The 21,911-nt window shown below is 46.3% G+C and overlaps 1 protein-coding gene across 1 annotated transcript in view; it reads right to left on the bottom strand.

Annotated features, from left to right (window-relative positions):
• The window catches only part of LOC111154975 (kalirin), a 288,438-nt gene that overhangs the window by 21,945 nt on the left and 244,582 nt on the right, over positions 1-21,911 (bottom strand). The window contains exons 26-33 of the mRNA XM_022514930.1: positions 21,543-21,612; positions 19,087-19,176; positions 12,789-12,881; positions 8,357-8,468; positions 6,365-6,555; positions 5,827-5,928; positions 4,150-4,292; positions 983-1,085 (exon numbers count right to left, since the gene is read on the bottom strand). Of these exons, the coding sequence (XP_022370638.1) occupies positions 983-1,085; positions 4,150-4,292; positions 5,827-5,928; positions 6,365-6,555; positions 8,357-8,468; positions 12,789-12,881; positions 19,087-19,176; positions 21,543-21,612 (904 nt within the window). The remainder of the gene's footprint in view (positions 1-982; positions 1,086-4,149; positions 4,293-5,826; positions 5,929-6,364; positions 6,556-8,356; positions 8,469-12,788; positions 12,882-19,086; positions 19,177-21,542; positions 21,613-21,911) is intronic.

Here is a 21,911-nt window from a genome sequence, read left to right as displayed (position 1 = left end):
ACTGATAACGTAGAAAACAAAAAAACGAAGCAAGGACACAGCCTATTGCCTGAGGCTGAAGGACTAGACCAACACACTAGGTCTTGATAGACTAGGGCCAAATCGTCTTTGGAAATCCATCCCTTCATTCACAAAATCACTAACATGTAGCAAAAGATCATCTCATACTCAATGACCCTGGGGTAAGCAAATGAAAGTAGGGTCGGAGACTAAAATCTTCCCAACCCCGCTGCAAATTTAGACAGCTGAATTCTTTCCCTGACTTGAACAAATACACTGGGTTTCTTTGCTACCTTCTCTTTTCTCGTACTCTCCTTCAGAGCTCCTACTTTCTGCTTACTTGCTCCAAAATATGAGAGACCAAGTGACCAGGCTTTCTTGAAAAGACTACTACATCCCTCCAAGCTGCTTCCCACACCACCTCTTGGTCCTCTGCCCCTCAGGAACTGAGCCCCAGTACTCTGGCCAGAGGAAGGCATAGTTTCCACTGGAGCCCCTTCAGAGAGGAGGCTCCTATCAACCAGCATCTCTGTGGTCTAACTTCAGATGAGCCGATTCAGTTATTATAAATATGAGCCAGTCACAGCCACTAAGGTCTCAGGAAACTATCCCAGCCTCAGGGGTCCTGAGGTCCAGCCTCCCAGGAGGCAGAGCCGCCCAAGCAGCCCAGACAGGGCATCTCCAGGGGACAGGAGATCCAGACCCTCTCACCCTTCCCCCTTGCCATACCCTCGTCACTTCTGCTAACTCCCGTGACGGGGGAGTTCTGGCTGATCACCTGGTCTTCTCTCCCCTCAGACAACATCTCCACACTGTGACATACCTCCTCCAGCCCTGCTCTTCCCACTCTGGCTGGCACAGAGAGACAACTGCTCCTGAGGTTGGCCTCCATAGTGGGAGAAGTTCCTCTGGGGATAATTCTCCAGGGGTGGTTAAGCCAACAAGAAGTCTTAGGGGAAGGAAGCTAGGGACACTGTCCTACCTTGTCACTGTCCACTGTATTCTGAGAGGTCCTGGAAGCGATGGAGATGGTATCTGGCTGGCTGCTTCCATCCCCTTGGCTGTCAACATCCTCCACTCCATCCCTGCAGGAAGAAGAGAAAAAAAAAACAGGGGTGGGGGTGGGGGGAACCACTGTGGGTTTAGAGCACACAAGGATTTCCAGCTGGGCTGGCAGAGCAGAGCCTCGGCACTTTCTAGCAGGGATTTGTCTAAAATTATCCCACTAAAGGGAGCAGGCCTCTGTGATTTTCAAAGATGTCGCCTCTTGTACTTAAAAAGCACGCAATCCCTATGCTGATAGCTGAGCATGAAATGGCCCCTCCATGACTCCTCTGGCCCATGGAACAGAGGAGGTGATGATGTATTTATTTTTTTACTGGGAATGGGTCTATAACATGCAGTTGGAAGAGGTCCATTCCACTTAGAACTGAGGCTTTGACCCAGCTGACCGGGTGATGGCCCACAATCCCAGAGTTCAAGGTATTTAAACAGTTTTTCTGCATGCTGAAGGAGGATGGGGGCTAGTTTATAGCTGGTCTATAAAGAAAACAGAACTTTTTTTTTCCTTTTGACTTGTGTTTCTCCTGATGAAGAAAATGACACAAGATATTATTCCAGGGGCAATAATCTTTGGGAAGTTGCTGATGTTGGAGGCTTAACTCCTGGGTATGGAGGAAGAGATTACTTCCTTCATTTTGGTGGGTTTTGTGGGTCTCGTGCTGTTTGTGATGACTTCTTATCAACACAGAAGACCAAGGCACCATCGCAAAGACCCCAGACTGCACAGCAGCTTCCTCAGTCAGCTGTGTTCCTGAGCACCCGGTGAGATAAGCTCCTGAGTGTGCTCCTGGCAAGCAGAGCCCTTCCTGGGCCGCTGGACCAATGTCCCACTCACATGGCCCTTCGATTTTCCAGCATGAGAATTAGGTCTCAATCCCACACTGAACCCATAGCCAGGGCCGAGGGCGATTAGGTGCCTGGGAACTGGTGAAGGCTGAATGGTCCGTGTTGGGAAAAACTGAAGGAGATGTGGGCCAGGACTTGGATAAATGAGCACAAAGAGGGCCAGCTCTTCCCACGGAGGCTTTTGAAAATCCCACCTCTGATGCTGCTTCGGTAGAGGTCATGGCGTTAGGAACGGGCTGCCTGAGGGTGACACTGCGTGGGCAAAAGGCCCCATATACAAAGTCGCCTCCCAGAGTCTCAACAATCACATCTGGTGTATGTGGATACGTGTGTGCAGGTGAGCATGCATGTGACCCATGTGTATATACACAGTAGCTCCTAGCCACAAAAGGGTCTTCTCCTACCTAGATGGCTTCGAGGTCAACAGCCTTCTCACCACCACTTGCGGGGTTGGGAAAGGCCAACTTATTTTAATAATATAAGCCACACATTCATAGGAAGGAAGATCTGCAGTAAAACGAAATTATGTGATGCATTTCCAAACCAAGAATAAAGGCCTCTTGGATCATGTGCTGTTTTAGATATCTGGGCTGCGGCTCCCCGCCATTTGCCTATAGTTGAGCATTGGCTGTACATGGTACTTCCCACCCTTCTGGCCCAGTGTGGGCCCTTCTGGTCCACTGCAGATGAAGCCAGCTCTGGGGGCGGCGGGGAGCCCATCCAGGAGTGGGGGTGGCGCTCTCCAAGCCAATTCACTCCTCTGCACACTCTGTCCCCACCTCCTGGGAGCCCAAAGCTAATGAAAAGACAGGCAGCCCGACTGTTTTCCACAGACTCTGCCCAGGGTTTCACTCTCTTATTTCAGGACAGTGACAGAGAAATGGTGGGAGGCATTTCCAAGAGAAGTCCATCTCGTGATCTACAGATGTTCAGAAAGGGGCTCCTTCTCAGAGAGACTTGAGCCAACCTCACCTAAATGTCCGTCCTCTCCTGCGTGCTCCTGGACATTGAGTTCCTAGACCATTTCCTCTCTATCTTCTTTATTGAAGCGGGGGCTTCCTGAAGCAGAGCAGGGCCCTAGAGCTAAACTAAGTCTGGCCCTCCCCCAGACTCTGGCCATGGGTAACTAAAATGAAAATACCCCCTTACCCGACGCAGCCCTGATTTGTCCTTCCAGCACTGAGTGATGACCTTTTCCTGGCCACGCAGGTCTTAGGGCTTCCAGCCCGTGGAGGTGTCTCTCCCTACCTCAGTCACACCCTTCTTCGGGCTATCAACTCCCTTTGTACTAATGCTGCTACTCCGCAGGTCCTCAGGTCCATGTATCCTGGCTGGCACCAGAAGGTCAACTAGGGATTTAGTCCACTCAGGAATAGGAAAGGCAAGGAAAGGCAAGCCTGTTACCACCAATGGCCATCACCCCCAGAACTATTTTCTTTTTTTTTTTTTTTTTCAGTATTGACATGATGTTTTTATATGCTCTCTTTTGAAGTGCCCTTTAAGAGAGTCCTTGTAGATGACTGTCACAGGGAGATTTGAGAAACAGACACTGAGGATGTCTTCCACCAGTGTAGGGCAAATGGAGTGAGGAAGGTACCAGAGAGGTGAAGATACAAAACCTCAGTCCCCTTTTGCCCAATCACCTTGCTTATCTCAGGTAACTGAAGCTGAGGACTCGGGGGGGGACAGAAGAGCTGCAGTGACAAGCCTATCACACCAAGCCCCTGCTCTAATCACATACAAAACTTCCATACTGTCTAATCAGTCCCTTCATGGCCTACCTCCCTCTCAAAGCCTTCCCTGGACTCTCTCTCTAGTGCTCACCTAAAGCCCCTTCTCAATGAATTTTTACAGCATTTACTGTCTCCACGGGCAGCACTGGTCCTTTGAGTCTATTCCATGTGTGAGATACAACCACTAGAGGGTTCTCGAGGCCAAGGGCTCATCGTGTGCTTCCCCTTCTCTTCTCCGAGCACCTAGCAGTGTCTGTGAAAGACGAGGTGCTCAGTGCAGCCCTGCTGAATGCAACTGACAGTGACTGGTGAGATGCTCAGAGAGGAGACTCCTCATCTTAGTATCTGCGCTGCCGAAGCGAGCACGGAGACTCCTCATCTTAGACGGGACTTCATGGAGAGGGGCGCCAACGGCAGACTGCACCGCCTCTGTGGGAACGGAGGGAGATCCCACTCCCACTCCTGGAGCCTGTGAGGCAGTGCTTGTTGGGGGAGAGATGCTGGTTACCTCTTACTATTGTTCCTCTGTTTGGCTGGTGTTTTGGGGAGTTGAATCGGCTCCTTTAAAGCTCCTTTCAGGTGAATGATCCTTTCTTGAATCACCTCTCGAATGTTCTTGATCCACTCCTGCTTGGTTTCTATGTTGGAGGCCTGGAATGCCACAGAGAGAAAGAGTAAATACCCCATCTCCTTTTGCCCTGCCTAAAACCGTTCTCCATTCTTGTCCTGCAGGCTTATCCCATTATTTTCAAGGACACAAAATGTTTGAGGAGCTCATTTCTCATTTTACATGCATGACTCTTCAATCCCAAGGACACACTCCTTCAACTACTAGAATGGGGCTAAGACCGCAATACTCAATACAGACTTGTACAGGAGTGATTGTCAAAGTATTTAATACTCTGTGTGGCACTGACCAATACTGACATCGGCCCTGGGGCACCTGGGTGGCTCAGTTGGTTGAGTGTCTGCCTTTGGCTCGGGGCATGATCTCGAGGTCCCGGGATCGAGCCCTGTGTCAGGCTCCCTACTTAATGAGAGTCTGCTTCTCTCTCTCCCTCTGGCCCTCCCTGCTGCTTATGGTCTTTCTCTCTCAAATACATAAAAATCTTCTAAAAACATACTGCCATCTGTCTGGGGCTGGAGCCTATGTAGAAGTCCCCTGCTGGGGCAGGGATGAACACATCAGTTGCTAGAGGCTGGGGAGTTCTAGGCAGCACTGGGAGGGGTAGCAAGGGGGTATCTGAAGGCAGTGGCTATTTGCCAAGTGGTACAGATCCACGCCAGCACATTTAAACCCTAGTATGGCTACATACATAGGTCTGCGCTGACTGAAAGTCAGTGCCGGGAGTTTAGCTTTGTAAACATGTTCACTGAAGGCCCTTGTACCATTTCGTGAATCTCTAGTTTGTCTTTGTGGAATTGTTTTCAGGTCATTCTGTCTCGTGGCAGCTAGAGCTGGGCGACAATTCAGAGGGAACAATGTGAAGTGTTTGTCACAGTCATACCACCTCTTCCAGGGTGGCAGCCACCCCAATAAACAAATGTGTGGTGGGAGCCCCGTCCGCAGGACCACTTCTCAGTCAGATGCATGTTACCACAAGCCCCGAATCCCAAGCTGTGTGTGCTCTGGAGAGCTGGAATGACTCCTTAAGGCTGTCATCTGGTGAAGAGCTCTTTCTCAACACTCCTTTCAATCAACACAGTTGCTAAGCTAGCGTGATTTACTAGAGCTCTAGAACCTAAGTTCCTGGAGGACGAGTCCATCTCTCATACTTAGTTACAAGCAGCCCTGGGCAGAATACCTTCTACGTAGGTGTTCAAGAAAAAGCATTGGATGGATGTGGAACAAATCACAGTACCTTTTGTCAAAAGGTCAGTTGTCCTTGCCCTTGAAGGGGACATAAGGACAGAACATACTTAAGTGGGCCCTGCTGAGACAGCCCAGCAGGCTGTTCCCTGCCTTTTTCCCTCTAGGTGTACAGGAGGGGAAGGACTTAGGAGACCACCCATCTTTGAGATTTCAGGCCTACTTCCATGATAGAACTTGGTTTTTAATACCCGTGGGCTACTGCCCTCCCTGTGGAGTCTCCAGGCCCCAGCTTTCAAGAAGATGCCGCCGCCCTCTGCCCTCCACCTGCTACCCACAACCCTGTACCCTTGGCCGGCCGGGAGCAGTACTTACCTTCAGTACTGTTTTATTGTCTGAGGAGGGGGTGCGTCCAGACCACAAGGCGAATTTGCAGGGATCACCTTCTACGTGCTCAGTCACACCCAGCTCTGAGGTCTGTAGACAGGAAATGCCTGTGAGAGGCGGGGAAGGGGAGGGCAGTGGGGAACTTAGGGCTGGGGTGGGAAGGGAAAGGCAACAAAGAGGAGAGGACCGAGGGAGGGGCTTCTGTCAATCAAACTTCAACAGACTGGACGCTTTGATCTTCTACCTGGGATGAAAGGACCTACAGGCGCCTGCCAGATTAGCAGGTGGCAGGGAGGGAGGGTGAAGAGGGAGGCACTAAAAGCAGACAGCAAGAAGACCGGTGAGCTCTAAAATGCAGAAGGGGGAGTCGAGGGGGGCAGCTTTCCAAATAGGAGGCCTTTTCATTTGTCCAGGATGGTTTTGGTGTGGCACCAGGGGAGAGATGAGCTGAGTGTTCAAGAGCCCTTTCTGCCCGAGGGCTCTAGGACAACAGGGAGACTTGTCTGACCCCACCTGCCCCACCTACCAGTAGCTTGTTCTTGTAAACATATTTCGTGTGTCCTGAAGAGTCCTTGATCTCCTTGCTAAAAACCAAGGAGATCTCAAAGAGGAACAAGTGCCGCTCCCGCCCCTTCCGGATCAGCGACTTTGGGTCCCACACTTGGAAGGCATCCTGGAGAATCAGCTCTCCCTGCACATCCAGGTTCTCGTCGAACCCTGAAAGACACCGTTTCCGCCCAGTGGAGTTTCTCTAGCACCACTTGGGGGCCACGTTCCACTCCCGTCGTGGAAACGTTTCCCCTAGGAGCCCTCTGTTCTCACAATGAGAGGAATCCCCTCTCAGCGGATTCCTGAGCCTCCTCAAAACTTGAGGAGACAGCTCTAGGGAACAGCGAGCAGATCCCCCTTCCCACACCAGGTCTCCTACACATAACCAGGATTGGCGGCATCTCCGCATGGGCTGGCACCTCCTGCAAGGGCAAACCCCATGTACCCCTCTTCCTATAGCTTCCCACCGACTCAGAGCACTGAGTGGAGCTGCGGGCAAGCACTGCAGGATAGGGGAGTGCCCTTGACTCCACTTTATTTGTCGCTGCTTATTTCTTTTATTCCATTCCTATGACTCTTCCCTTTGATGGCTCCTAAACTGTGCACTGCACGTGCCTTGAACAGTCACATTTATTCCTCTTAAAGTTTTAACAGAGGTTCTGAAACTTAGTATGCATAAGAATCACCCACAGAGCTGGTCAAAACCCAGATTCCTACCCACCCCTGCCCTGCAGGGAGACTGGGAAACTGGGATTCCGTAGCTGTGGGGTGGAGCCCAGGAATCTGTCCTTCTGACAAGCTCCCAGGTGTTGCTATTGCTGGTCCTCAGACTGTACTTGGAGCAACTGGATTCAGAACACAGGGCAGGGACCGGCTGAAGGAGAAGGGTGCTAGCAGGGGAGGACAGCCAGGGCTGGGGACAAGGATGGGTGCCAACAGAACAGGGTGGAGAAATTGTGGCAAGAGGAGAATGTTCAGATGCCTAGTGCTCAGTCCGAAGAAGGTTACCAGGGCTCAACTGCACAGAGAACTTCAGCTTCCTCTGCTCAGGGTGGCCCAGGAAGTGGGGAGACCAGATGGAGCCTTCTAGACGGAAGGTGGGGACAGAGGGTGGGGAGGAGAAAACCCAGCCCACAGGTCTGCAGACTTGCAGCAGAGGGCACTCCTGTCCCTCAGCACCTGTTTGCCAGGCCAGACTGGGATGCCAAGTCTGAGCTCCTCTCACAACCCCACCCTGGCTTGGCAGATCTGCATGTCTGTTCCGCAGTGGTAAGAGTACTGTGTTGGAGTCTCACTCTACCCAGTCTCTGGGTCCCAAGAGCATGGTTCCCATAGACTACATGTACTTAGGCAAAGTCCTCTCGGGTCTGTCTGGCTGGACTTTTCTCACCTGCTAGGAGGGGCAGAAGGGCAGTGCACACCCACGCCAGTGTACTTAATGCCACTGAGCTGTACACTTAAAAATGGTTAAAATGGCAAGTTTTGTGTTATGTATATTTTATTGCAATAGAAAGAAGAAGGGCATAAGGCTGGAGACCATGGGGGCACGTGTGTGTGTGTGTGCGTGTGTGTATTTACATGCACGCAGGATTTCAACTCATTTTGGTGATCAACACAATGCCAGTGCCATGCAGATGAACAGGACTGCTGTGGGGCAGGGCTCTAGCACATTTTGGGTGAGGAAGATAGCCTGTGCTAGACCACCTCACACGCAGCAAGTTGTCTACGTACCTGAAACAACTTGGTCCTACCAGGAGGCAGGTATTGGTCGAGCTGGCCCCTGTGGAGCTCCTCTCATACCTCCTGAGGCCCAATGCTCTGAAGACCCATGCCCTCCACTTGCCATTTCTCCTCTCTTCCAGCCTTGCCCTTTGCCTGACTTCATGCCACTTCCCTCCCACGAAATAAGCTCCCTGGTCTTAGGAAAGGAGGAGGCTCCCCCAGACAGGCTGGGAGGACAGACAGCTACCTTCCAGCATGCTGACATGCATGGCATCATTGGCTTTCTTTGGGACACTGAGCATCACCTCCAGGCCATCCTTGAGCTCCCCCTTCCCTTCTTCACAGCAAGTTAAAAGTTCCTGGGGGAAAAAGTCCAGACACAATTAGAACCATTTATCCCAGCTTCCCCACCCTCCCACCACCTAACCCACCAAGGTGACTGTAGACCAGCTTTATTCTCTGTAATGGTTCCCTCTAAGCTATAAGGAGAGTGGGGTGGGATATTTTCTCCAAAGAATTCAACCACAATTTTTTCCCAGACTGAACTTCCACAGCTCCATCTAACCTAAACTAACTCAATTCAACCCAACTCTTAAATGCCCAGCACTGGAAGTCAGCAATCTAGGGCATTCTCTGTCACTTGGTTCCCCTCCTGGAGAAGGGAGGACTCCTGGCACAGCACACAAACAGAGGGTCAGTAGTGTGGAATCAAAAAGAGAAGACAACAGGCATGCAAAGAATGCACAGCACTCATATGTTCCTGCACGCCTACGGCTGGCACCATGTTTATTTACATCCCTCTGCTGCCTAAATGCTGACTTGCACCATACTGGGAGCAACCTGGGGTTACAGACATTATAGGTTTACAGGGTTTCAGAGTTATAAAATATTTTTAGATCATCTAAGTCAGGAGTTCCTAACCTGAGATTGGTAGATGGGATTCTGGACTAGTCCTTTTTGAATCTTAAATCTAGACTCCAAGTCCACTATTCCATCTGCCATGCCAACCCTGTCCTCCATGACCTCCATCACACTGAGACTTCCCAGAGCATGCCCTCTCTTATTCCTCATTGAAGACTAGGTTATTATTACCTCCATAAAAGACATATAGTATCTGCTTTATGGAGAAAAGAAATTTTTCAACTTTCTTAAAAATTATAAGGACCATTTGAAATAATTTTCCCCAACCCGGAGGAATGTCAGCTTTTATTTTTCCTATGAGGGTTACTGTAAATTTTGCTCATTTTGATATGGGGAAGGAAATAGGCAACAGATCTGCAATTCATACGCTCTCCTTCTAGGGGGTAGGGGAAGTCAGGGTATGGGTGGATGGGTAAGATGGCCTTCCAGGAAAGAAAGAAGTTGACCAGATCAAATCTTGTGAACATGTTAATGTCAGACCTTCCTGCAAATAAACTAATGGTACTAGCTAGCTAGCAGGAGAGTCCTTATCTATGGAATGCTTCCAGTAGGATCTACCGGGCCTAAGACTTCTTGTGGTAACAAAAACCTGAATCCATGGCTTTAGGGGCATAGCTCCCTGTAAAATATTACAGATGTTATGCCACTATCTGAGTAAAAAGTTAGTATATTTCATAAACAAAATGGCTCTCTTCGGAGTAAATGATCTGATACAACATTCACCATTGAGAAGGTCTGTATGTTGGTCTGAGCCACAGTACCTCCTGAAGTTCCAAGAAAGGACTTGGAGCTGTTGGTGGTCCTGGACTTATCTCTGCCTTGGGATTATTTGTATCATTGACATTATTAGTCAAGCTTTATACTTGGTAAGAGATCTGATCACTGAGCATCTGACATGAACATCCAATCCTTTGTGTCATCTCAGATACATTCCCTTATGAAGAAGGGAGCTCTGAGTGTCCAAAGGAGAGATGAACTACTTTGAGCATGTTTGCGAGGGAGAAGTGATCCGTTCTCAGCTCTGTCCTTGGCTCCAGCCAGTATAATAGGAAAAAATTGTTCAGAAACCTGCATTTACTTCTACCAACCTGAAGTTCCCTGATTCTCCCATCCCTTCCCTAATTTTCGCCCTCCTGACCTTGTTCTCATATATCCTCAAAGGAATTTCTAGGCAGAAGCACAAGAGACAAATATGAAATAGGATTCAGTGTGCAACAGAAAACACTAATTGGTTGGACAACACCCGCCCGTCCCCCGGCCCACAAAGCAGTGTGGCAAGTCCTCTCAGCTAGCAAAGCCAGAAAGTTCTCCTTGGATCCTTGTTATAGTTGATATTAAGGAGAAGGCTCCACATTTAATTTAGACTCCAAAAGGACAGCTGTAGCAGATTTATAGGGAGAATATTGAACAGCAACTGACATACAGTTTTTATTTTCATGCAACACCCAAAGCAAGGAGCCCCAGAGGACACTAATAATTAAATATCAATATATTTGGAATAAAACTGTCTTTAATGAGAGAATAAATCCCACATTATTTATTTATAGTAAAAGCTCAGCAAACTATTTTTCTTTTACTCAGCGGGTACTCTGCTATCAGCACATTTATGAGTCCTAATCACCTTAGTAAGTCCTTTTTCCCCAATAATTTTACAACTTCTCCACAGTCCAATTCCCACTACTTCATTTTTTCCCCTTCTCAGTTACCTGCACAATCATTTCTTCCTAAGACACCCAATTACAGAATGAAGGCCTAGTACCCACCCCTCCCATCGCCTAAAGCAAAATACAGGGCGGCCTGTCCACCCTCCCTTCCTTCTCCTGTGTGTGTCACAAGACTATCCTGGGAACCTCAGCCCCGAGGAATTCAAAGGGAGAGGTGAAAAGCTATCTTTCTCTTAGAACTGGATCTTACTTATTTAAGGCACCAGCAGTGTGTATGGGTGAGTTTCTGTTTTGTTTTACTTTTTATTTTTTTTTTTATTTTTTTATTTTATTTTATTTTTTATTTTATTTTATTTTATTTATTTATTTTTTTTTTGTTTTACTTTTTAATTTACAGCCCCACCGACTCCTGAAAAGGCGTTGCGATACTTATATTTCATAACCATAAAACTGAATTTTAAAAAGTCTTCTGGTACAAGAAAAACCATGAAAGGGTCAAGCATTAAATGGGCTAGGGAAGGACGGGATGATTATACACAGAAATCTGGGTTAAGGACAAAGTAGAAACAATATAGTCATTGTAGTCATTGTAACAGGACTCAAGGCTAATTATCTGATAGTCAAAGGCGAAGAAGGAGCAAAAGCTCTTGCGATTTACAGGTAGAGGGCACACCAACGATTTTGGAGAGAACACCCGTACCCCACTCTGAGGCCTTATGAGAGTTTTGTGAGTCTTTATACAAGGAACTTGAAAAAACAAAGAGGACATCTTCAAAAGCAATTCTGTTAAAACTGTCAAGGTGCTCTGCACATTGTTACTTCTCACACAAGGCCTCAGTAAAGGCCAAGGGCAGGATGCCGCGTGGTAATTCTCTACGGCATCTCTGCAGGGCTGGATGACTTGAGTGCCTGGAAGCAGAAGCCCAAAAAGTCTCTTCTTAGAGATAAGGCAAGAGGACTTTGAAGGTAGAGGCCAGAAGGACCGTAGAGGGTTGGGGGGACTAGTTTGTGTCCTGACACAGAATGGGGAAGAGGCCCTGCTCTTATCATGGAACCACGCGGCTAAGCAGGGAGACCCCTGGGGCCTGATGGGGCAGGGGCCACACTCCAGCGTGAGTAGAAACCTAGGTTTGAAACTAAACTGGTTTTCAGGCTCCGTGAAGCTAGAATATGTGAGACTCCACAAGCATCTCTACACGTGAGTTGAATTTCAGCAGATTTTCTCCGGAAATACACTACTTAGAACACGCCTCTTGCTACCCCGATGTCCTCTGCATTTGAAGAGCCACTAGCAAAATAATTAAACTTAGGGAAAACCCCACCCTTATCCCTTGAGAACTGGTATACACCGGTGTTACATAATTGCTTATACTATCGATTTCCCAGGCTTTCTGTGGGGGAAATGCCATCTTTTCAGATGGTTAGTGTATCTTTCCTTAAGAAGAATCAGCCCAAATTACCTAGTATTTCATATCATTTGGTTATTTAAATTTTAAAGAGAATATTTTGGAGAAAATCTGAATCTTTTCCTTGGCTCCTAAAGAACCCTTACCTAACATATGGGCTCTTCCAGACACAAGAGTGCCATTGTGTTTTAATCTGCACTGTTTGAGGGTTTTCTCTTAGAAACCTCATAGTCTTGACAGAGATTAAGGCAATGGTAGGTGCCACCCTGGGCCTCTATTGCCTATGTAGACTGGCACTGCCCCAAAGACCTTGACCCCTGATCCTATCAGAAGCAGGGGCCACTAGGAGGAATCTGCCCGGGCAGCCAAGTGAGGCCCCACGTGTCAGCCAGTGCCCCTGGTGACAACTGCTCCAAGATGTGCAGTGGTGGGCAGGTGTGGAAAGAGTCACGACTTATTCCTGTTCTCATGTCTCCTCTGTTCCCCAATAAATAAGCACCCAGAATTTCCTGGGATAGTTTATGCAGTCTGGGAGGCAGCAAAGCCAGTGGGGTTCATCTCTGAAGTTTTGCTCTAGGTAGAGGCGAGGTCTTGAGGGGGAAGCCGTTCCATCCTTCGGCAAAGCTGGGCCTCCCCGGACCGAGTTGGTAGTGTGGGAGGGGGGTGACACAGAGGGGAGGGCAGGTACCTTCAGGAGCAGTTGGTACTTGGTGATCCTCTGGACAGGCTTGATTAGGTAAGAAGAGATGGAGTTGGCCAGACCATGCCGCTGCTGTATCTCCTGCAGGGGTGACAATGGGCACCATTACACACAGAGGGGTGTGTGTGTGTGTGTGTGTGTGTGTGTATGTGTGTGTGTTTGGGGAGGAAGTATACAAGGTGAGAAGAAAGAAGAAAAAAAGGGTAGACAATTATGAGGAGCTGTTCTTTGATGGGGAGAGAAACAAGAGAGACCCAGATGAATGCATAAATAGCGGAAAGGAGAAATGGCAAAAGGGGAGAGAAAGCAGATTTGTGTGAGAGAAATGGAGATGAAGAAGACACGGGAAGGATAACAGTGGCAAAAGGAAGTTAGGAGAACAATAATAGACAGAGTGGGGTGGAATTAAGGGGAATAAACCCACAGCGGAGGCACTCATGGGGGGACAGCAGGACGATGAGAAAACGGGGAGGCAGAGAGCGGGGCTCAGAGGGCAGATCTCCTTTCCACCCTCTTCCTCTCCACCTTAAACCACCCCAGCATGGAGTGCCCTCTGCATTCCCTACAACTTCCTTATTGTGACCCATGACACCTCCCTCATTCCTCAGTCCCCTCTCACTGCCCCCACAACCGGGCCAGAGACGGTGGAGTCCCTGTTAGTTGTTTTAACTTGTGTTATCCCTGGTGACAAGTCTTTCCTCTCCACACCATTTGTGCCCAGGCTATGGCCATGACCTCCAGCTGCAGTTTGGGCCTCTAGCCTCTTTTTAGTCCATTCTCCATCTTGCCTCCAAAATGACCTTCCACTCCCCAAGGTGTAGGCACTGTGAAGGGCAGCGAAGGGCCCACGTGGTTCCCTGCCTCAACGGCCTTACACCCCAGGTGGCTGAGAACACCCACGCACATAAAATAGCAACAAAGGAGACGCACAGAGAGGAATGGCTAGTCCAAGAGTGGCGGATGGTTCAGGAGAGATAAAGTCTTCAGCTGAGGTTCAGAAGATAGTTGGGGGGTGGGGGGAGTGCAAAGCTGGAAAAATGGCATTCTACAAACAGAAAACATATTTAAAAAGTCCACAGGAAAGAATCACTGTGGATTTAGTGATAATGGGGACCATGCAGAATGGTACAGAGCATGCACACCTAGAGACCAGAAAAAAATGAAAAATACAGTTAGATAAGCAAAGTATATTTAGGTCATTGATGGCGCCGAGCTAGATGAAAAAAAATCAGGATTTTGGTGGTAAGCTTCTCAATGATAAAGTATTGTAGATCTTAAATAGAAGAAAAACACGGTGAAAGCACTCTTTCAGAGAGGGTCATATAAGCCTCATAGCAAGGGTGGAGGTGGGGGTATAGAGGCAGAGGGACTAGTTAGGAGGTTACTGAACAATCCCTAGGATGCAAACATGGAGTTGCCACGTGATCTAGCAATTCTGCTCCTAGTGATATGCCCAAGAAATGAAAACATATGACCTTACAAAAACTTAGGTATGCTGTGTATAGCAGTATTACTGATAATAATGAAAAAGGGAATACAACCCAAATGTCCATCAATTGATGAATGGAAATATACGATGGGACACACACACCTACACAGTGGGGTATTACTGGGCCATAAAAAGGAATGCAGTGCTGATACACACTGTAACACACATGAGCCCTGAAAGCATTATTCTGAGTGAAAAAAGTCACAAAAGAACACATATTACATGATTCCATTTCTATGCAATGTCTGGAACAGGTAGACCTATAGAGATAGAAATATGAATCAAAACCACAATGAGATACCACCTCACACCAGTCAGAATGGCTAAAACAAATGAGTCAGGAAACGAAAGATGTTGGTGAGGATGTGGAGAAAGGGGAACCCTCCTACACTGTTGGTGAGAATGCAAGCTGGTGCAGCCACTCTGGAAAACTGTATGGAGGTTCCTCAAAAAGTTGAAAATAGAGCTACCCTATGGCCCAGCAACTGCACTACTGGGTATTTACACTAAAGATACAAATGTAGTGATCTGAAGGGGCATGTGCACCTGAATGTTTATAGCAGCAATGTCCACAATAGCCAAACTATGGAAAGAACCTAGATGTCCATCAACAGATGAATGGATAAAGGAGATGTGATCTATATATACAGTGGAATACTATGCAGCCATCAAAACCCACCAAATCTCGCCATTTGCAAGGACATGGATGGAACTAGATGGTATCATGCTAAGCGAAATAAGTCAATCAGAGAAAGACAATTATCATATGATCTCTCTGATAGGAGGAATTTGAGGGGCAGGGCAGGGCATTGTGGAGGGCAGGGAAGGAAAAAATGAAACAAGATGGGACTGGGGAGGGAGACAAACCATAAGAGACTCTTAATCTCACAAAACAAACTGAGGGTTGCTGGGGGATGTGGTGGGGAGGAATAGGGTGGCTGGGCTATGGACCTTGGGGAAGGTATGTGCTATGGTGAGTGCTTGGAAATGTGTAAGCCTGATGATTCACAGACCTGTACCCCTGGGGCAAATAATACACTATATGTTAATAAAAATATAATAATTAAAAAAGAAAATAGATCATTGGTTTCTTTGGGCTAAGGGATGGGGGGAGGATGAGGTGGGGATGACAGCTAAAGGGTGTGGGGTTGCTTTCTCAGGCGATGGAAATGCCCTACAATTGTCTGTGGAGATGGTTGGTCCTATCTGTGAATATACGAAGACTGTGAACTTGTTCACTTTAAATACACGTATAATTGATAGCTACAGCTCTATCTATCCCTCTAGGTGTGTAACATGGGCTTGCCCTAAGCTAGGATCAGTGAGAACAAAGCACTGGGAGGAATACAGGAAGCACTTTAAAGACCCCCAAGATAGGACTTGCTATGTGGCCATGGAGGAGGGTGGGGAGGGAATTACAATGATGATCACATTCCTGCCAACTATCCCAGAAAGTAGCAACTTTCTCACTCATCTGCCTCTTTCCCAGAGGTATGCAGTTAGAGCAGGACTTGTCCATGGATGATGGGCGATCCAGCGGGCAGCACGACTTTCTGGGCCAAGGAACACTGTGAGTTCACCTGGGGAATCTGACAAGACAGCACAGGCAGTAACACACTGCGCTGGCCCTCCCTCTCTGCCAGCCCTGGTAAGGCTGCATGTGGGGCAGTGAGGAAGGCCTTGCCTCTGGTGGCTGGGGCAGCCCAATCATACTCACTAGTCACCATAGCATCAAGCATCATGGCCTCCCAGCTCTCACATCTGAGGTGGAAAATTCTGGATCATGGGAATGTGTGTCCCTTTCTGGAGCTTCAGTTTTCTGCGGACTGTTTACAATAATGGATACTAAAAGATAGTGTAACGAAGGGCTTGTCTCTTTTATAGAATAAGAGCCTAGAGCATATATTTTCTATGTGTAGAATTTAGGGAACCCTTTCCGACGGAAAGGGAAAAAGTTACAAATATTATGCATTCTGGAAAGCTCTGGGAACAATCAGGAGAGTTTACTGCTCTCCCTTCCCACCTCTCTATGCTGAGCTCTAGGGATTCCTACCTCATGGACTGTCTTTTCTGGTTTCCAGTGTCTCATCGGTCACTACATCAGAAATGGGGAAGGGAGGGAGGGATAGGGTGCAAAATTTGGGGGTATATCTAACTTACTAGTCAAAATCTAGAAACTGGCTAGAAGGGATATGATGAATATAGGACTAAAGGAAAATACAGATTAGCACCATATACTGTGATGTGTATAAAAGGAGCCAGGCAAATCATCAGCCAACTTCAAGGGGCCCACAGGTGGGAGGAGGTGTGTGTAATGGAAGGGTTCACTGTGAACCTGCCAAAAGGCAAATTGTTACCAATGCTATAAGACAGATACAAAGTATAACACAGGCATAGAGAAAGGGAAGGATTCATGCAGGAAACATTTGACCTTTAAAGGATAGAAAGAATTCTGAAGAGTGACTCTGTCTGTGTCTGTGTCTGTGTGTGTGTGTGTGTGTGTGTGTGTGTGTGCACGCACACACACACAGACACAGACACAGACACAGACACACAGAGGTAAGATACAGAGAGCACTGCGAACAAAGGTGAGGAAGCAGTAGAGTCTGAGGCATGCTCAAAGCACAGGGCGTGTATGTTCAGAAAAATGCTAAGTGGAAGACAGGACACAGAACATTTAAAACTTCACAGAGACCCTTCTGGATACTGTTGGTGAATAACATCTTAAGAAAAACACATTGTTGACAAAGATAACAGTGGTAATATAACATCCAATATGATAGCCAATAAATTCTGATACCAAGCTAAAGAAGTACTTTTCTTGAATTTTCCACTTTATTTATTTATTTATTTTTTAATCAAATCTAACCTCAACAAAATTTCAAATTGGGATGCTCAGGACCATTTCTCTATTAACACTTCTTTTTTTTTTTTTTGGAAAGAGGAATAGCATTTATTGATTTAACACTTCATTTTAAAAAGTCATGTATGCTTTTTCCTTGTCTGGCTTTCTCCCATTCAAGGATCATTCCTTCATGGAGCAATAAGACACTCGTGGAATCCTTTCCGTTATGGCAGCATGAGGCTAGAAAGATACCCAGAGGTTTATTTTGTAGACTTGACTATGGGAATGGCATTTAAATGTCTGTATTTCCCAAGGTGCCCAGCACACCATCTTCCCTACAGGAAATACTCCAATATTTATGGGAAAAATGAAAGCAGGGAGGCAGAAAGACCGAAAAACATGAAAAAGTTCTGAATTTCACGTTGTCGTTTCTGATAGGACTAGAGTAATGGGTGTCACTGTTACAGTCTCTCCTTGAACTTTCTTGTCTCCCCTCATTTCTTCTCCTTATTCTTCCCTTGTATCCTGCATTGGCCCGTTTGATTCTGTTTACCTTGGAGCTGACAGGTCACCCTCCAAGGACCAGCACTACGGAGACTTAGAGCATCATTCACAAACAGCCCTGGACCCTCATTCTGAAGTGAGGGATCAGACAAGGCCCATCAGCGCCCACTTCACTTGGCTTCCATTACAGCACAAGTGCTCAGCCCTGGATTTGCTTACTCTCACCTGGAAGCTTTTAAAACTCTCAAAGTCCAGGCCAAATCCAAGCCAATCATATCAGAATCACAGGGGTAGGACCCAGGAGTCAGCATTTTTCAAGGTTCCCCAGGTAATCCGAATGTATAGTCAAGGTTGAGACAATCACACTGGAGTAGCACCTCTCCCACTTGAGTGGGCACCGGTCCCTGGACGGCTTCTTAACACTCAGATTGCTGGGGTTTAGGGATGGAGTTTCTATTTGACAGACCTGGGTGCGGGGAGGGTCCAAAACAGGCATTTCTTTTTTTTTTTTTTTTTCAGTTTAATAATCTTATATTTAAGTCATTTTCTCACAAAAGACATGAAGAGCCTAGAAGCATAAAGTTATAGAAGAAAAAAGGTTCTTTGACATTACATAAGTTTCTGTAGATAAATTACCCTTATCCTATGTAAAATACACAACAATTTAGATAATATTCAGATTTTTAAAGTTTTATTCATACTTGAAAGAAAATTTGGATAGCAAATAAATATTGAAGATTTTAGTCTCATTAGAATTAAATGCATATAAAACATTGTACTTTCAGGTAGATATATACAACCATATAAAAGAATATCTATAACTAGGAGCTCAGAAATATTTCTGGTGGAGACCAAGATTGTTGTGTTATCATTCATCACTTCCTAACCTTTTTGAAAAATTGGGGCAAGTCAAGTAAAGTGTTTCTTTTCCTCTATTTTACTTTACTTTAGCCCTTAACTTTATTTTTTTCAAAAAATTTTAAATTTATTTTCAGTGTAACAGTATTCATTGTTCTTGCACCACACCCAGTGCTCCATGCAAAACAGGCATTTCTAACCAGTTCTCAGGTGACGTTGATGTGGCTGGTCTGGGGACCACACTTTGAGAACCCCTGCATTTGAGGGAGCCTCGCATGAAGCCGAAGCAAAACATCTTAACTCCTGTGCCATCGTTGGTCTCCTCTACACATGGGATTTATGGCTAGCTCAGTTTGGTGTCGAGGCATGGAGGGCAAATGTGCCTTGTCTAAAACCCCAGCTCTTGAGATGGGATAGGGTAAAACAAAAGACAAACACTGCTTTTGTTTGTCTCCACGCTTTATCCATGAGATAGAAGTTTGGGTAGCCAAGAAACAATAAGCAATAAAGGATAAAAACCCATTTTCCCAAAGTAGAGAAGCATTTCCACCTGTTCATCCATGGCTCAAGAATGGAAAACTATGGCTTACATCAAAGAAGGTGCCTGCGTGCTCCAGGATCAGCTGGTTGGAATCAGGCTTGTTTTTACAGTAGGTGACGTACATCTGAAATTTGTCTGCCTAAAAAGAACAAAGGCAATCATAGATAAGCATACATCTCTTGCTCCCTTCTGCTGACTGGGTGTAAAGGGCCCAGCAGGGGTTATGCAGTGAAAGCCCTCAGATGTTGTGTTGCACAGGATTACCTGTGGCAAATGTTCTGGGTTTATCAGGCCCATGTTTCCCCTCAGAAGCTTTGGGGTGCTTTTCTCCTACCTGCAGGTGGAGAAAGCTTGCTGAAAGTGAGCTTGTTTTAACCCTAGTCTGCGCTAGAAAGAATCAGAAAAACCAATTCACGTAACTTATTTTGAAATTGGATGGAATTTTTGTAGACATTATCCCTTTTTTGGATTACCTACAATTGTGCTTCCCCTCTGGAAAAACTGACAACATTTGCTCTAAAAACAAAAACCAAAGAATGCAAACAAAGGGTGCCCTCAGCAGTAGATGTGCTTGTATTCCAAAGTTCTCCGTTGGGGGTAGTTGGTAGGCCATGCCAAAACCAATGATCCAGGGAAAGGAAAGCAATGTGACCCTTTGGGGAAGGGCCTGAACAATGAATTCTAACCAGATTGTTACTGCAAGCCAAGAACCTTGAGCTTGGTAAAAATTCATTTTTTGTTTTTCTTAGGACCCTCCGGGTTAGTGCTACATGTCCTTACTCCCAGGAAAGGTCCTTACTTAGCCACCAAGTACCTTTCCCATTTGTGAAATGCTGTCAGTGTTGGTGCCCACAGAACACTGGGGATGTCCTCCTCTGAGAAAGCAGCCCAGTTATGTGTTAATTATCGCAGGTCTCATTCATGCCAGCACCTTGCCAAGTGCTTTTCATATATATTAACTTATCTGGTCCTCCTGAGAACCCTGTGCGGTGAACTCTACTATTATCATCCCCATTTTACAGATGTGAAAACAGTGGTTAAGTAACTTCAGATTCCCACAGCTAGAAAGTGGCAGAGCCCAGGCCAGCTAATTTCAGGCTTCTTGGTCATAACCATTGGTTTTTCAATACACTGAAACAACTTCTTCTACCCTCTTATATGAAGATTATGAGACTTATGAAAATCACCTTGGGATAATTGTTAGCAAAATGCGCATACTTTATGCAATCATCAAAGGTTTTCTGAAACCAATTTTAGGGTTTATATACTATGTGGGAGGCGTTTATCATTCCTAAGACATGCTGATAAATCATACTTATGGTTGATTGTTAGGCAGATCCAAAATCTGTATGAAACACTTTGTAAACAAACAAACAGATACCCCAAAACCCTTCACTTGCTTTTTCTCTACACTGGCTCTGCAAGGGATCATAAATTATTTGTTTATCATCATTAATATGAACTGTGCATGGGCCCACGTATTTAGAGGTAGAAAAGTGCATTAACACAAATAAGATGGTAGTCTACGGCTCCTTAAGAAATAAGAATATGCCAGGAAGAAAATGTTAATGTTTTATGTTAAAAAAACAAACAAACAACCCAGGTCCCAAGTTGGGGGACTGGCTGTGATATTTACTACATGCCAGTGGACTAGTCAACCTTCTGGGTCAGCTGAATTATTTTCCCCTATAGAATATACAGCATAACCATAGCCCAGCGTACTGCATAGGCTGTTGAGAGCATCAACTCTGAATCATGAAGACATTTTGAAAAGTAGCCCATTTTGAGTGGAAATTATGATGAGATAATTATTAGCTTGAACTCCTGACCCTGGGAAGGAGTTCTACATCGAGCTGCATTTAGTATCACAGGCAGACCTCCCTGGAGATGCCTGCACTCCGACCATGAATCTGAGCTCAGAATAACACGGTGTGGAGATGCTAATGAAGACTAAGATTTCCATTTATATAATCAGAACCTGGTACATTCAGGCCATTTACTTGGTCCACAATAATAGCACCAGGAAAGAAAAGGATCAGATACAAATTTTGTAGGTCAGAACTGGGATGAATACCCACGGAATCTTTTCTTCCCTATTAAAGAAGACTATATAACCAATTGTTTGGTGGATTCCTAAAGGTCTAATTTCCCAATCCTTACCCTGCAAAAACAAACAGAACAAAACCAGTGCATAGAACCGGAGTAGTGTGTCTATCAAGTGGTGATGTTTTTCCACTCTCCCAATGTCTCAAATTTTAGAAAGATCTCGAAGAACTTTATGTAGAGCTTGGACACAATGTCTAAGGACTTTTCCCAAGGAGTGAAATGGGATGGACTGCTTCTCTCAGATCTACTTCTGCCCTTTCTCCAGAGTCCCTGGTCCTGTGTTAGAACGTCAGTGACACCAATCCTCAGCTCAGGCACCAAGCAGTGATGCCATCCGACACCGTCTGCACTCCTGGGAAGCATGGTACAGTGGGAGGAGAAGGATTTCAAGTCAGTTACCCAGGTAACAAAGCAGTGTCCCACATCCTCAGGCAGCTGCTCGTACTTCTCCAGCTCTTTGAGGAAGATGCTGCAAGGGAAGAGAAAGTCTGGATCAGAGACATCTCTGCATTCTGCCTCCCTCCTAGCCAGAGGATGATACTGAGGCCATACACTCTGCATTATCTACACATGGCTTTTCCACTCTCTAAGTGACACATGATGAGGAGTGGTTTTAAATAGATCAGAACTGATTTCATTATAATTTATATTAACTGATTAATTAGTGCTACTTCGAATTATATTGTTTCCCTTAGGGATTTCTACTTCTCGGGCTGAAAAGCAATTAAATATTATACTTGTGTTGGGGTTTTCATTTTAACGGCAACT

This window comes from Enhydra lutris, unplaced genomic scaffold, assembly GCF_002288905.1.
Source record: "Enhydra lutris kenyoni isolate GAN:26980312 unplaced genomic scaffold, ASM228890v2 scaffoldscaffold39, whole genome shotgun sequence".
Taxonomy (NCBI): Eukaryota; Metazoa; Chordata; class Mammalia; order Carnivora; family Mustelidae; genus Enhydra; species Enhydra lutris.
This window is presented reverse-complemented; position numbering and strand designations above follow the sequence as displayed.